This window comes from Cupressus sempervirens, chromosome 8 (assembly GCF_028749045.1).
Source record: "Cupressus sempervirens isolate cs-2001-9-10 chromosome 8, ASM2874904v1, whole genome shotgun sequence".
In the NCBI taxonomy this organism is placed as follows: domain Eukaryota; kingdom Viridiplantae; phylum Streptophyta; class Pinopsida; order Cupressales; family Cupressaceae; genus Cupressus; species Cupressus sempervirens.
Genome location: NC_143125.1, coordinates 209189012 through 209205734, shown reverse-complemented (window position 1 = coordinate 209205734; position 16723 = coordinate 209189012). Strand labels below are relative to the sequence as shown.

Sequence of the window (16723 nt, the reverse complement as noted above, 5' to 3'; positions counted from 1 at the left end):
CAGCTCTTGTAAGTGCTCAAACAACATTCAGGTTTACAACAACAGTATTAATCTTTGACTCCAAATACAAATCCACTGAAAGGAGTAGGTATCCCAACAAATTATTTATAGTTCATTTATCGACTGGAAATGTGTGCATTCCTCCAACTCCTACATAGTTGATAGGTTAAGGGAGTATGTGGTGTGTGTGAAGGGACAACTCTGCAGCAAGGGAGGCCAAGTCTCTATGATACCCAATTGGGTGACACTCTAAGCTTTCATCGTGGGAAGGAGTCTACATACAGGTGTGAGGGCAGCGGCCAAAAGTCAAAGTGAAGAACATAGCTAGTAGTCGGGGGTGAGGTAAAAGCTGCTACCGGTTGTCTCAGTATTGCGTAGGTGTGATAGCAGCTGTAGACGGTTTCACCAGTTACTGCCAACAGTCAGAGCTAAGTCAAGATCATCCTCAATCGGGTCATCTCAGTGGGGAGAATAGATCACGATTTCCAGATTTATGCACTTCAGTAGGGACTGAACTGATATGTGCCAAGATATACATCCAAATGTGATTCCAAAGTGGTCGGACTGACCTACAGGCATCTGCATTATTCCAGGTTCCACTATTTCATTGTTTGGGATTGAAAACTATTTCTTTGTGCTTTGAATAATGAAAATGCCATGTGATATTTGTTCCATTCTCTTGCTTGCTTCTAAACAGTTTACCGTACATGGTGCTTAAATTGATATTATTGTTGTTTTTACACTTATTGTTGTAAGTGATCTCCGCATTAATAAAACTACCTTAGTCATATTGGTTGTATTATTGGAGTCCGAATACTTCAGTGGAATCATAGTTTAAATATAGGGATTCCATGCCAACTGTTTGGCAAAATTTTGGATAGCCCAAGATTAAATTTTTTGATGAGACCAAGTGAGGATTATTACAAGAACAAAGTTAGAACCATCTGGAAAGAAGGTTATACTCATCGGATACAGTGAATCAACCAAAAGTACAGGATCTATGTCCCTGGACAAAAACCCATTGAAATCAGTAGAGGTGTACAATTTGAAGAAGACATTGCCTTTAATCTTTCCAAGAACATTGATGAATCATACTTAGAATCTACTTCAAAACTAGATGAGCATCCTTCAGTAGAGAATGAGAGAGAGAATACTAAACATATTACACCTCTTTTTCCAAATCCAAAGAATACTGAAAATCCTAACAATAAAAAGAAACCACTTTGGGCTAGAAAAATGATGGAATAAAATCATTTAGAACCTGATGAAGTAGTCAGAGAAAAAAAGAGGACAAGAAATCAATCATGCTATGCAACACTACTCTCTGAACTCATCAAAATAGAGCCTACAAATGTCGAAAAAGCTTTATCAAGCAAATCTTGGAAAGATGCAATGATTGAAGAAAATCAATCAATACTCAAGAATGATGTGTGAGATGTACCCAGGTTGAAGAATAAATTAGTTGTCTCTTCTAAATGGCTATACAAAATCAAGCATGCACCTAACAACAATATTGAAAAATACAAAGCTAGATTTGTAGCTCGCGGATTCTCGTAGAAGGAAGGAATTGATTATGAAGAAACATTTGCTCCAACCGCTCGGTACACATTTGTTAGGACTATCATAGAAATTGCAGCATCCAAAGGGTGGAAGATACATCAAATGGATGTCAAAACAACATTCTTAAATGGTGAAATTGAAGAAGTATATATTGAGCAACCAGAAGGATTCATCACTCATGACAAAAATTCTCATTTATGTAAATTAAAGGAGGCACTATACAACCTTAAACAAGCACCTAGGGCATGGTACGAAAGAATAGACAACTATCTCACAAAATTAGGGTATTCCAAGAATGAAGCTGATCCTAACATATACTTCAAAATATATGGAGATGATATGATTATTCTTGTATTATATGTTGATGACTTGCTAATAACAGGTGAAGAACATCTTATAGCTAAATGCAAATAGGAACTAACAACAAAATTCGATATGAAAGACCTAGAACTTCTTCATTACTTCCTAGGCCTAGAGGTCTGACAAAGAGAGAACCACATTTTTTTTAAATCAAGGAAAATACACTGTTGATATCTTAACCAAGTTTGGAATGATGGATAGTAAACCAGTAACTACTCTTATGGAAGCTAATCTACATAAATTGCAGAATGACGTATTTGAATCTGAACCTACTGATCCTACTTACTACAGGTGATCATTGGATCACTAATGTACTTGGTCAATACTCGTCCTAATATCTGTTATGCAACTAATACATTAATTCAATTCATGTGCGAACCAAAGAAGATACATCTTATGGCAGCTAAGCACATCTTATGATACCTAAGGGGTTCAGTTGGTATGGGACTCAAATATGATCAAGTTAAAATCAATCTTCATGGATATTTAGATTTTGATTGGGCTAGCAGCTCTACTGAATGTAAGAGTACTACATGATGTTGTTTCTATTTTGCATTTGCAATGATTTCTTGGTTCAGCAGAAAACAATCTTCAGTTGCCTTAAGCTCCACTGAAGTAGAATATATGACCTCATCCATGGGAGCCAGAGAAGCAGTATGGTTGTGGAAGTTGCTAGTTGGGTTGTTCAAGAAACCTTTGAAGCCAACTATCATTCACTGCGATAATCAAAGTTGTATCAAGTTTTCAACAAATCCAATTTTTCACAATCGATCTAAGTATATTGAGATACCTTATCATTATATTAGGGATATGGTAGATCGAGATGTTATCAAACTAGAGTACATAAGTACAAATGAGAACACAACGAATGTTCTTACCAAACTTCTTGCCAAGGTTAAATTGGAATATTACAGAGGAAAACTTGGTATGATCGAATTGTAATTTTGAATATTAAACTTGAGTTTCAATTTTTATATGTGCTTATGCTTCTAATTGAATAATTGCATCAGATATGTAATGAAAGATGATGATCTTTCATAGACATATATATTCAGAAGGTAATCATTGTAAGGTAACAATCTTGCAAATGATAGGCCTGGTATCATGACAGATTGTGATATTGTTCTAGATAAGCAAGAAGTCATTGATAACAAATATATTATGATCAATTTAGTTGTTCCAATATGCTGGAGATATAATACTTGTTATGATAGAGTTCATAACAATGTGGTTACAGTTATTTGACAATTCACTATTTCAGAGTGTTAAAATTCAGATAATCTGTTTAAGTATCATTAATATTTATACAAATTGTATACTAAGTGTACTTGAGGAACTTTGATATTACACTTTTCCCTTGCTAAGAGGGACTGTTAAATATATAGCCTCAGGACAAGTGTTTTTGTATATGACTCTCTCTTACATTCATATATACTCACGCATATATATATATATATATATATATATATATATATATATATATATATATATATATATATATATATATATATATATATATAGGATTAATTCTATGTTAGAGAAGTCATTCATATTTGTTATATCATATTCAGATATATATGTTTACACACACACACACATATAAAGTGTATTGTCATAATCAAAAGTTAATTTGATACTAAGAATCGGTTAGCAAGTTATATGTTCAGACTTTTCTAATTACATGCCCACGTAGGGTCATGACCCTACGTGGCCATTGGCCACGTAGAGTCATGCTCCTGATGGGGGCATGTACTCCTTTCTCTTATTTATATCGATTTTGCCGATGATCAAGGACATCAATCGAAGCGGCAATGTTCTAGTATTGGTCAACACTACTTCAGATTATTAAAATCTGTTTATTATAACAGTCTATACTCACTCGGTCTGGTTATTATATCAGACGGTAATATACTATATTCGATCTGATATTATTCATTGACTATTATATCAGATTTTCAGTCTGAAACCAATATAATAGATATTCAGATATTATCTATTAGATTGAAATAATAAAAGTAATTAGAATCTCTATCAGAGATCCTTTACATTTACAACTTTAACAAATAATAACAATTAATCCAAACATAATTATTACTCTCAACAAATAATAATTAATATTGGCTTTGGTCCACTTCCCATAAAAAAAATGTATAGCAAGTTCTGTATTTTTGCAAATATATATTATTTTAATTGGAAATGATTCAAAATTTAGGGATTTTTTCGCTAGTAAGGAATGATTGAATACCCTAAAGGATTGAACATTATAATAATGATAGCAAAGCTGTGATAGAAGCATGGGTTCTCAAGAAACCATAGGTAACAATCAGCATAACACTAGCATTGGGGCTTGTCGGGACAATTTTTCAGTACGGGGAAATAGAGGGCCTCAATTTTGGGACAATGAGGGGACAGTTGGGGGATGGTTGTGGGAGGACAGCGGGACAAGGAGGGGTGTTGTATACTATACACACAGAACATGAAATGCTAGTTATGAAATGATGTTTTAGTATAACATACCAAATTAAAATACTTGAACATAACAAAATTGTGACATGAATCTGAACCATTGAACATTCAACATAGTAACATAGTACATGCCCAATGGTAACATTCAAATATTAAAATTCAAGTAGAAATTCAATACCCATCCTGACAGCGGTGTGGTTTTGGAATGGCGAAGGTGGGTGTACTTGGGTACTCCAAGCACCTAGTGCGGGGTCGTCTCAGGGACGGGTACTTCGAGGAGTCTTTGGGGGTGCAAGTCCAAGAGTTTCACTACTCATGCCAAAGTAACAAGCTACTCTCAGAACTAAATTTCCCCCCTCTTTAGAGTTTGTCACCTCTATGTCGTATGCAAAAAGACCCAATCTTTATACATTGCATGTATATTTATATATGCATACACACATAAATGTCTACATGTATATATAGACATACAAATACATATACACCGAGTCTTCTTGCACACAAGGAAGTGGTGACAAACATTGAGGGGGAGGGGGGGGTTTTTGTTAATAATGGATAGACAATATGGTTAATGTGGTGGATTAATTGCAGTTGTTCTGCAATAGAAAGAATTATATGAAGATGAGTAGGTTGTTTGTCAAAATCAATTTAAAATTTTCCACTCTTTTAGTTTTGCAGGGATATGTTCTACATCTAGACTGTCGGGTTCTTGTTTCAAACACACTTTCCCAGGGAACATGTGGCTACAAGTTAGGTAAAATTTTTCACTGGTCTCTGTAATCTAGAACAGAAGTAATTTTCCATGCGAAAAGTATTGGTTAGAGTTTTTTGAATGATGGCCAATTGATATCATAGAGGATATATAAAATATGTTGTGCAAATGTACACATGTTTGCATTGTATGTCATTTGATCTTTCTTGAGGGTTTCACTTCCCTGCAGTTGAACATGACCTTGAAAGGTATAGAGGAATTAAATGGTGAGGATTAAAAACTCTCTATGCTTGTGTCATGGGAAAGTGCACTTATAATGGGAACCAAGTAAGGTTTTTTATAATGTTAGTCAATTGACATCTTGCACTTGACAGAAATCATATAGAGCATTTAAAATCTTCTTTGCAAATGTATAATTTGTTAGCATTAGAAGTCATTTGAGTTTTCTTGGGATTAAACTTTTACAATAGGGGAAAACTGTAAATTAATTGCATAACCAAATTCTATGAAGATTAAAGTTATTTCCTAGAGGAAAATATGCATTCCGCGTTCCATAGAAAACCCATTGAAGACAATAGCATGAAAAAAGTACTTGCAAATTTCTCATTTTTGCAAATATATAAAGTGTCATTCAACATTGATCAGAAAGAAGAAAATTGTCTCAGTAGCGGAAAAAAGCAATTGCTTGAACAATTGAACATTGCTTTTACAACTAAATTTTGCTGCTTGTTTAGCATTCACCACCTCATTGCATTGAAAAAGACCTAGTCTTCATTGTTCATGCAAATCGTCCTCCATTTAGTATGCAAAGATGTGGAAGTGTTGTCAAAGCATGTCACTTGTAGTGCAGTGTGCCACAACAAAGTCTATGAATGTTTTATACAAACACAATAAAGTGTTGTTGACTTTCTACACACAGATGTCATTTGGTAAAATTGACGGGAAAGTTGGTATACATACATATATGTATACATATGCATATACACATAACACATATACACACACAGATATATGTATATCTATATGTGTGTGTGTGTAACCCTACACATGAAAGCATTGTAAGAGAAGCTGAAAATGATTGAAGATCCTCTTAAAATACTCTTGCTGAAACTAATGAGTTTTTTTCAACAACTAAATATCCCCCTCTTTGGCATTTGCTACTTGTTCCTTATGTAAAAAATGACCCTGTCTACATTAGACACTGGTCTGTCCTACATTTAGCATGTAAAGTTCTGGAAGTGTTTTCAAGCTGCATGGCCTTTATGGCCAAATTTTCAATATGCAAATGCCATTTACTAAAATTGAAGGAAGTGGTCTTCTTGAATACAAATGAAATAAATTCATTTGGTTTGATCTCCTTTGAGGAAATATATGCCCTCGTGTATTTGACCATGCAATGAAAGGACAAGAGCACATCACACCATCATTGCTATAATGTTCAATCGTTGAGGCAATTGCTTTTTTTCCCAATTGCAACAAAATTTCCTATGTTCTATGGTGTTTCAAGGATGGGGAGAGGGGACGATAAGAGATGCGTTTCAAAAACGTTTTCTACAGGGCCAAAAATAGGGGATGATAATATACAAATTTTATGTGTGTGTGTGTGTGTGTGTGTATGTGGGTGTGGGTTCATAATATGAGTTGTTCAAAATATATTAAGATATTATAGGTAGACAGAGGGAAAGAGAGAGAGATATGTCAGTAATTTATAACAAGATAATATTCAAATAAATCACGCATTGACAAGTTACAATAGTAGTATAACACCATAAAGGATAATAGTAGTAGTATAAATTAGTAGAATAACAACATTATTACAATAGTCCCAAACATTAAAACCATGGTCTATCAATATAAATACCGGAATAAAACTATCTTAAACATGTATCTAGAAGCCTCAAACATCAAAATATAATAGGCTACAAGCATAACCTATTTAACTAAGCTACATCGTAGTTGTCAGTATCCAAAGACTTAGAATCATCAGAGTCACTATCTCCCCATGGCAGAAGTAGATTATCTGATGGTAGCCTGACCACTCCTAGTTGCACCTCCTCATCAATCTTCCGAACATCTTTAGGATCAACATCCCATCATGTTGTTGGTGTTTGTCGATACTCTGTCTCTAACCATTCTCTGTCGAACCATACTCTCGTCAACCACACTATTTTCAACAAAAGTTTCTTCATTGGCTGAAGCAAGTTTTGTAGCAACACTAGTAGCTGTTGTTACTGAAGTGGTACCAGTCACAACATCAATGAACCTAGTTGCCAAATTGTCACCAGTTGCTTTAACCTTTGCTGTTTTTGTTGAAGTAGCACTATCAAATTTTAAGGAGAGAGTTTGTGTGACAAAGGTTTACAGTTGCTTGGGCAAGTTCAAAGTATCACCAACTACTGCACCATTGCCATCATTAACTCTTCTAGAAGACAAATTAGATTCCTTGGTGGTTGAGGCAAGGAAGCAAAGAATCTTGTAGTTGAGGTAGGGGAAGTAGAGTAGTTGGCAGTCCAAGAAAGGGCACAAGAATTATTGGCACCTATAAGTTAGGCAGAGCAAGGTATACTAGCATTGGAGGCAGTTTTCCCATGGGAGCCATCAGTCAATACCATCGCTTATGGTTATTGTTATGGTATAGAACGCCTCTCGGTGTAATTTTTGGCCCCTTTTGTCAAGCCTTATTATTTCAGCATCCATTTGGCTTCATATGATTTTGGCCAGCTATTATTTGGAGATTTTTTTCTATATTTTACAATCTAATAATGATAAAATATATACTAAATATATGATTCATGTACTTTAAATAAATCATTAACTTTAATAAAATATTTAAATTGTATTGATATGGTGACATTGTCATCCACATAAATGATAAAATTATACTTTGAAACATGAAAATATAAATACTTTGAAACATGCAAATGTAAAACTATTATGAAACATTCAAATCTAAAACATGCAAACTAAAACTATTTTGAAATATGCAAATCTAAAACTAATATGAAACATGCAAATCTAAAATTAACTTGAAACATGCACTTTTAAAATATGCAAATGAAAGTATTATAAAATATATAACTCAAAAGATTTTGAATGCAAATCTAAATCTAAATCAAACATGCAAGACTAAACTATTAAAAGTAAGCATAAACAATTCCAAATATAATTCTAGAAATCTAAATGGAACTAATTGAAATTGAAATCTAAATCAAAGTAGAATATTATAACTAATTTTGAATCTGAATTTACGTCTACATCTAAATCTAAATAGAAAATAGAAATCTCACCAGCAAAAAAATTACTCCAAAACTTCAATCTATTCCTGTTCAAAAACTCCAATCTAATCCTCCAACATGGTTACACCGCCCTAGGAGACGGGGGGACGGGGGGACAAGTTTCCGAGACGGGGGGACAGAGGGACCTTGATTTGGGGACGGCGAGGGGACGGCGGGGGACGGTGGCGGGGGACGGGGGGGTGGCGAAGGGAGCAGGGGTGTATGTACTATACATATGATACTTAAAATGCTAGTTATGAAAAGATGTACTACAATTATACAATATAAGATACATAGATGTTAAAAACATTGAACATTGCATTGAAGTTTTCAACTAGAACGTCATGATTCATGATCAAATAAGTTATAACAAACAAACAATGAACATTGAACATTGAACATCAGAAAATATTCGAAATAATAAATATTAGTCTATATATCAGTCTTCAGATCAATAGTATGAGTATCTAGATTCTACTATCTAATAGTAATCAATGATCATATGCGTCATGACTCATGACATAAAGAACCATTGGAAGTCAATTTTCATTTTATACTCCTTGTTTTTTTTTCTTTTTTTTTTTCTCGTCTTGTAATATAGTTCGAACAGAGTGGAAGTCATCGGTTTAAACAATCGGAAATAGATATTTCAAAGAGTTCAATGATAACAGAGGTCGTCTAAACAAACAAAAACATTCATAAACATGCATTTCAAAATCATACAAATTCGTTAGAAAGTTAGAAACCCTACCTTTTGCTTTAAAAACTTCAACAAGATTCGGTGAACCGGAACCTAGAACCACCCTCCTCTTCTTCTTCTTGCTCCTAAGCTCTCCTTTTTCACTTGCAAACACTCTCTTCACTCTTGCACAAACCCTTATCTCAGCTCTTCACTCTTCTTCTTCTTGCTGTTGCAAACAATGAGAAATGCAAATGTGAATCAAAATGAAGAATAGAAGGGTTTTAAACAAAAGAGGAGGAATGGATGGGCCCCACAATCCAATACAATAAATAAAAAACATTAAAACATTTTAAAAATGCGTTCAACTTTTTGTTTCTTAATGTGTCTTTTTTGCTTGCCGCGGGAGACGTCTAGGCGTCCCCCCACAACGAAAGACTCCTTGCCGTCCCCCTGAACCCGTCTCGGAGACGTCTCCCCGTCTCCGGCGGTGGTGGCGCTTTGAGTGGCGCTGCCCGAAACGCCGAGACACAGTCCCCCCGTCCCGGGGACGTCCCCGTCTCCGAGACGGCCCAGATTTTGGGGGGGGACGCATCCCCGTGTTACACTGTCCTCCAATAATCTCCACCTCTTCCTTCCTGCAAAAACATAAAATGAAAATGAAATGAGGAGCCTTTGTTTTATAGCTCATGAGAAACTCCTCATCTCCCCCAACAGACGTCTCTTCACATTACACGAATTTATTTCAAATTCCCCCACTCCCCACAAAAAAAAAGCATGAATCTACATGCAATATTATATTTAACAAAAAAAAAAATCATATTGAAATTGTTTTGCCCCTATTTTTTCGGGCCCTATTTTTTCAAGCCTATTATTTCGGCCTCCATTTGGCATCCTATTATTTCAGCCAGCTATTATTTTGGGAGTTTTTTTAATTTTATGATTTAGTAATTTAATATTTAATTTAGAAGTTTGTAACCCCTGCCTTTTCTTTTTTATTGACAAGGAATCTTGGCATATTCTCGTGTTGGGCATTTGTGCTGCCATTGTATAGAACGCCTCTCGGCGTAACTAGCTTATATATACCTTTATATATATTACGTTGAGAGTAATTGTTCTCGAGGCGGCTATTTTTATTTAATTCCAAAGTTATTTTAATCGAAGTTGGGATTTATGAAAATAAAAATAGGCGCCTCGAGAACGATTACTCTCAGCGTAATATATATAGAGGTATATATAAGCTAGTGGCAGTCGCAGTGCAATAGGAAAAATATTTACTTTTTATTTTTTATTTTGATAAGGTTACTATAAAATTGTTAATTAATTTTTTATTAGAGTTGTATGGAGTTACTATAAAATTATGCTTCAAAATATTTTTTTAAATTTAATATAAGGAGTTTAATTTAGATAAAAAATATATATTTTATTTTTGAGATATTGTAAACTGTTATAGTCATATGTAGATATATGGTTAGGGACAAAGTTACCATTATAGTTAATGTTAACCTTAGGGATAGAATTAGGGTTAGGGTTAGCATTAGGGTTAAGGTTGGAGTTAGGGTTAGGGTTTGAGCTATGGTTAAGGTTAGGGATAGAGTTATGGTTATGGTTAAGGTTCAGATTAGAGTTATGTTTATGGTTAAGGTTAGGGTTAGAGTTATGGTCATGTTTAAGGTTAGGGTTAGAGTTATGGTTATGGTTATGATTAGGGTTAGTGTTAGGGTTATAGTAAGGCTAAGGTTAGGGTTAGGGTTAAGGTTTGATTCAAGGTTAAGGTTAGAGATAGGGTTACAGTTTGAGTTAGCATTAAAATTAAGGTTAGGGTTAGGGTTAGAGTCCAATTATGGTAGAGTCAGATCTAGGGTTAGAGTTATATGCTCATGGTTAAGGTTAGGGTTAGAGTTATGCTTATAGTTAGGGTTAGGGTTAGAGCCCAATTATGGTAGAGTTAGAATTAGGGTTAGAGTTAGGGGTTTATGGTTAAGGTTAGGGTTAGAGTAATGCTCATGGTTAAGGTTAGGGTTAGAGTTATCATTATGTTTATGGTTAGGAGGTAAAAGCATTGGGTTTGGAAGGGTACTATTGCTTCTCAAGTTGCTAAGACCCCAAAAGCCAAGGGCTCAAATGGCCCATGAACTATACAAATTTCTGGGCCAAATCCTAATGACATACTCAGCATAATCCATACATACATGGAAAAAGAAGAAGATATAGCCTTGGTTACAAATGAAGTTATAGCGTTGTCTTGTCAACTTGACATTGGTCTAGTCTTGATCATGGCTATCAAGTCAGAAAAGATTCTTGTATTCATGCAATATGTGTGAAGGGGAGTTCTTTCGCTGTTTTGTATCCCAAGGATCCCACATGATGGAGACACTTGCCATGATGGCAGCTTGGCACCCGCCTAGACCCTCCACAAGAATACAACATGGTCATTTGTTCACTATGCTTCATGACATGGATGCTTTCTTCATGGATGTATTCTAAAGGAGGAAGAGGGTGACAGTTTCTTTGGAGGAAGCAAGTACCATCAAATAGAGTACACTTCGACAAACAGAGGTGCTAGGAGTGAGTTGTCTTCCCAGATCAATAAATTTAAGGATCAGCTCGCTCAGAAAATGCAACTCACCAACGTAGACATTGATGGTTGTATGGCTTTGAAGGTTGTGATGTTCCGTTCCCTATGTTCCCTCTGCATGAGGATGCGTGAGGATTTGTCCGATTCACAACTTAGATTTCCAATTGAGAGTGAGGGAATTGAGATGGTAGTACACCGCAGGAAGGTCTGTACACATGCTATGCCAAGTGGGAGGGTAAATATAGAGGCCATATGGTGTATATTGCTAGCCGTACATTGAGCTCCAGATGGCCGTACATGTGCCAAGGGGAGTGTGGGTGGTACGGTGGATGGGTATGGAGTTGACTATATGGTGGGAAGGAATGGGTCGTATGGTGGGCCGTACGGTGACTATGGTGAAGCAGAAATGGTGTACGGTGGAGACAAGGGGATGGCCGTATGGTGTGTAAGAGCAGCCGTGGGTGTTGGCCATATAGTGGTATAAGGAAGTCGTATGGTATATACTACAAGCCGTTGAATGATGGTTGGAAGCTATGTGGAGGCCAAAGTGTCCATGCGATGGTATAGGTGGGTGTACGGAGAGTAGGGGTGATGCAAGGTAATTCAGTGATGTCACTTAGAATGCAAAATGTAATATATTAAACACAAATAATTTGCAGAAGCCAGAGGTCGAATAGATACACACTTAATAGTAATGATATTTCCACATACAAATAATGCTCCGATTTGCTAGATCCGAGTCAAGCAATACACAAACAGAATAGGGTGAGGGTTGAATCCCACCAAAACTGGAGAGCCAAGTAGGGAAGATCTTTCACTTCCGAAATGGCGAACGATAGAGAATCCCAACAAGAATTTGTAGTACATAGAAAATAATCCAAATTGCATACCTAATGACTACCTACAAGCTATGTTTAAATACTTGTTGGGGAAAACTTTCCGAGGGTGTACAAAGATAGCTGACGACAACACAAACTACGGAAACAAAATAAAAATGGGTCTGAGATCTATTAAATCAACCGGCTCAATTACAATAGCTCAATTAAAATTTATTTTATAAGGGGAACATTACAAAGGTCATATTGGCTGAGTGGGAGATCCAATCGGTTGAGTGAGAGAGTAGACTTGACTATTAGATGTTAGAGTTGATAGAGAAGGATGCTAAGTTGGCTAAGGAGCAACAACATTAGGCTATGACCCAAGGGTTGGAGCAGGCTAAAATTAATCTCATATGTTACATGCCTTTGTGTAGAGGGATTGCATAGAATATGCAGGTTCAACAAGATTGTGAATACCATAGATAAATGAAATACAACAATAGCATGAATAACACAGAATCACATTACACAATAAATGATAGAATGATATATGTTTCATAGAATAATAGTTCCAACATTAACCACACCTTTCACTTGTTCTAGACTCCATACAAATAGACTCAACACGGTTGGTTAAGTCTCCAACCGTTACCAACTGACGGCACAACTGACACCCCTTTGGAACAATGTTTTATTACATTATTTAACTAGTAATGGTGAATTTGCTGCCCGCATCATAGAGATAGTTCTCAAGTTAAGGAGGCAAGTGAACATGAGCTCATGGGTGAAGGTGACTTGAAGATCCGCAAGGAGTAAGTGCAGTGCTCCCATCAGCAGTACTTCCAATTATTAACCAAGAAGCCACCTTGTATCCTATAGAACATAATAGTGAAGGGAAAAAATCTTGCCTCTGCATTAACTAGCATCAATGAAAGCATCCTAGGGTGCGCTTGGAGGTTACTAGTTTCTAAGGATATGCAAAAATAATTTCAGATAAGTGCACAGGAATACTAGTGAAATGGACGCAATATAAAACTGATTGCTTTAACCTGCCGTGACTTGACCAATAAAGGATAACTGATTGCCTGATTTACTTGACATCAAACTATAAAAAATCTCAAATCTTAACTGAAGATTGGATGTCAATCAGTGAAAAGAAAAATCAACAACTGGCTGAAGTGATGCATCAGCATGCACAATACCTGCATGCCAAATGCCAGGCCTCCCAAAAACTGATTATAATAATAGAACTTAGACAGTTTGGGAATTATGGCGTTCATTATTTTTCAAACCATTTCCTACAGCTGTAGTGACCTGCTAGCGATCCTTTGGGAAAGAGGGTGCAAAGCTGCTAACTTTCCTGCTTATGGCATTGAGCATTTTCCCTGGGGGACATGCTTGAAAAAGTTATATTTTTATGTCCATCAGAACACTTTCCGCTTGCAATTATACTGCTAGGCTACATATTAGCAAATGTTGCTTTAGATTTCTTAAACTCAACTGTTAATCTTTACTTTTAGTTTTATTGCTTGGGATGTATTTTTGATGTAATTGATACATTGGGTATATTTTGTGCTCTATGCCTCATGGACTTATCACCAAAGTTTTCTCTGTTTTCTTGTTTAATGACTCGCTTTTACTTATCAGATTTTACACCTTTTTGTTTTGCACATTCTTCTGATTTTTGTCAAATAAAAGGGTTGTTAATAAAATATCCATCAACAATTTGGTTTAAATTTTTGCTTGTACCGATAAGTTGATAACTTTTTTATGGTATATACTCAAAAGTTTGTTTGTGTTTGCAGAATATCGTAGAGGGTGAATCCTATCATGTTGTTTTGTGGATAATGTCAAGTGGGTCAGTTAATCTTTCTATTGCTTTCACATCTTCAGATGGATTGCAAATTTTGGCTTCTTCAACTATTATGTAAGTCAATTGTTCGTGCACTATTGGATATTCTTCCAGGGGCTGTAAAATTCTATTTTATGAATTTGCAAAATTTGACATAGAACTAATACTTGAAATGACATTCCTTTTATGATGATCTCCATGGTTTTACTTTTTTGCAGTGCTAACGGTGTTGAAATGAAAACTTGGACAAAAAGAGAATTAATTTTGAATGCTACAGCAACAGATCATTATGCTAGGCTTTCAATAACGAGCTCAAAGAAGGGTATTATTTGGCTGGATCAAGTATCTGCCATGCCAGTGAACACATTCAAGGTATGCATAATTCTTGACAAAAACACATCTGCAAAGTGTTTTTTCCTTCACGGATTCTCCCCATTTAAGCTATACACTTTACTCAGGCAGATATACAACAAAGGAATTGTGAAAAAGGCATGTGATCAAATCAAACCTGGTTTGACTAGGTGGCGCTAGGACGTGGCACCAACAATTAACATATGATCCAAGATTATAGTCTTTCTATATACATACAAGTAGACATGGGAATACATTCATCTACAATTTAGAAGAAATATATTGTAGTCATTACCAGTGCACAGGTTTCATACCAATAAGATTTTGTTTCATTATTTTGTGAAGGAGACTAGAATTCACCATAGAGATTGTTAGACTCATTTAAAAGACTTCATAGAAGAAAATTTGGTCAAAGGAAACATATATGTGCAGAAAAGTGCTTTCTAAAATTATTCAAGGGAAATTATAATTTTGAATCTAAACCCTACTGTCTATTTAGAATTCCCTGGGATATAATAAGAGTGTACAAAATCTAGATAGGTAATTGCAAATAGTGTATCTATCTTGATCTATATCTAACTTGATAAAACTGTGTTGGTTGGCTTTGTCATGTTTCAATGTTTGCTATCTTGAGAAGTAACTGACCGTAAGCGTGAAAGTTGCTTTCAAGGATATGGATAAAGACGGCTACTGTAGGAAAATTCATGCCATTTTAGAGAGGCAAAGAGTATGAACTGTTTGAAGAATTGATTGTACTATATTGAATTAATCTATTTTTATTAAGATGGCACAGCAATTCAACAAGTAGCTTTTCTTGTAACCAGCTTCTAATATCTAAAGAAAAAAAGGCAAACATTGGTACACTTGTTGCAGTCTTTTCTACAGATGATTGCAATTCTGTTGGGAGATTGAGGGTGAAATTTTGATGACAATTTGATTAAATGAAATAGCATTTATACAAGATTGTTTCATCGATGATATTACTAAAATAGAATAACTGCTCATCAGGCATTAACCACGGGAAACAATGTAATAGTAGAATCCATGCCAACATTCCCCTCTTATTACATTGTTTCTGCAAAAATACTGGTGAAATTACAGCATGAAATACCAAGTTAAACTTTTCAAGAGGAAATTGAACTGAAGCAAGTGTGCACTTTTCTCCTGCACATTCACCACATATGGATTATTCTCACCTGGACATCCTTAATCCCTTTCAATCTTTGATTTCATTGTAAATTGTTCATAGCAATAACAGGTTTTTTGATAGTTTGGCATGCATAATACATTATATTCGTTGTATCTTCTCTTTTCATTGGCAGTGCTCACACTAACATCTCCTTCCCTTGTGCAAAATTCAGTGCCTTGTATTAATAAGATTTTGATGCCTTATGCTTATTTCAATGCCTCTACAGAACACATTTTAATTCAACGGTTTGTGTCGTCCTTCTATTAATTTAGTTCTGTCAAATTACATCTAAAGTTAAAAGTGGCAATCACATGCGATCACATTACATGCAAAGTGGTAACTTATAGTTACATGCAATCACATTGCAAGTCAGATAGGCTAGGACTTGCAATGTTGAATAAGTGAACAACAGTTAGTTTTTGCACCTTTTTCTCCTAGCCTCTCATTTATTAATAGGAGAGGGCTTATTGTAAATAAACATTTTTTGGAAACACAACAAAGCTTTACTTGTTTGTGTGTGAACTCTAAAACTAAGTTTTAAGATATAAATCATATTGCAATCAATAAAAGATGCAGGTTGCATATAGACTTTGTGTTGAAGCAAGTTGCGATATGATGACATTATTCGGAGTTGATTCTCGGTGTTGTTCAATTATCTAAGAGGGATTTAAACTCAATCTTGCAGACTTTGAGCCACTTATTGTGTTTAGAGCTAGAGATAGGTTTTTAAATTTGATTTTGTAGACTTTTAGCTGCTTATCATGTTTGAAAGTAGTGTAGTACACTCAAAAATGGAAATAGCTTGTAAAACTTTTTGTTGCTTTTTTTTTTGCATTTGTTCATTTAAGGTGAAGTATATGTTGGAGACTTTGAGCTATACACA

At 35.3% G+C, this 16723-nt stretch overlaps 1 protein-coding gene across 1 annotated transcript in view; it reads left to right on the top strand.

Moving 5' to 3' along the window:
- The window catches only part of LOC149542245 (alpha-L-arabinofuranosidase 1-like), a 146758-nt gene that overhangs the window by 40617 nt on the left and 89418 nt on the right, over positions 1–16723 (top strand). The window contains exons 4-5 of the mRNA XM_089797247.1: positions 14254–14375; positions 14519–14672. Coding sequence (XP_089653373.1) covers positions 14254–14375; positions 14519–14672 — 276 coding nt within the window. The remainder of the gene's footprint in view (positions 1–14253; positions 14376–14518; positions 14673–16723) is intronic.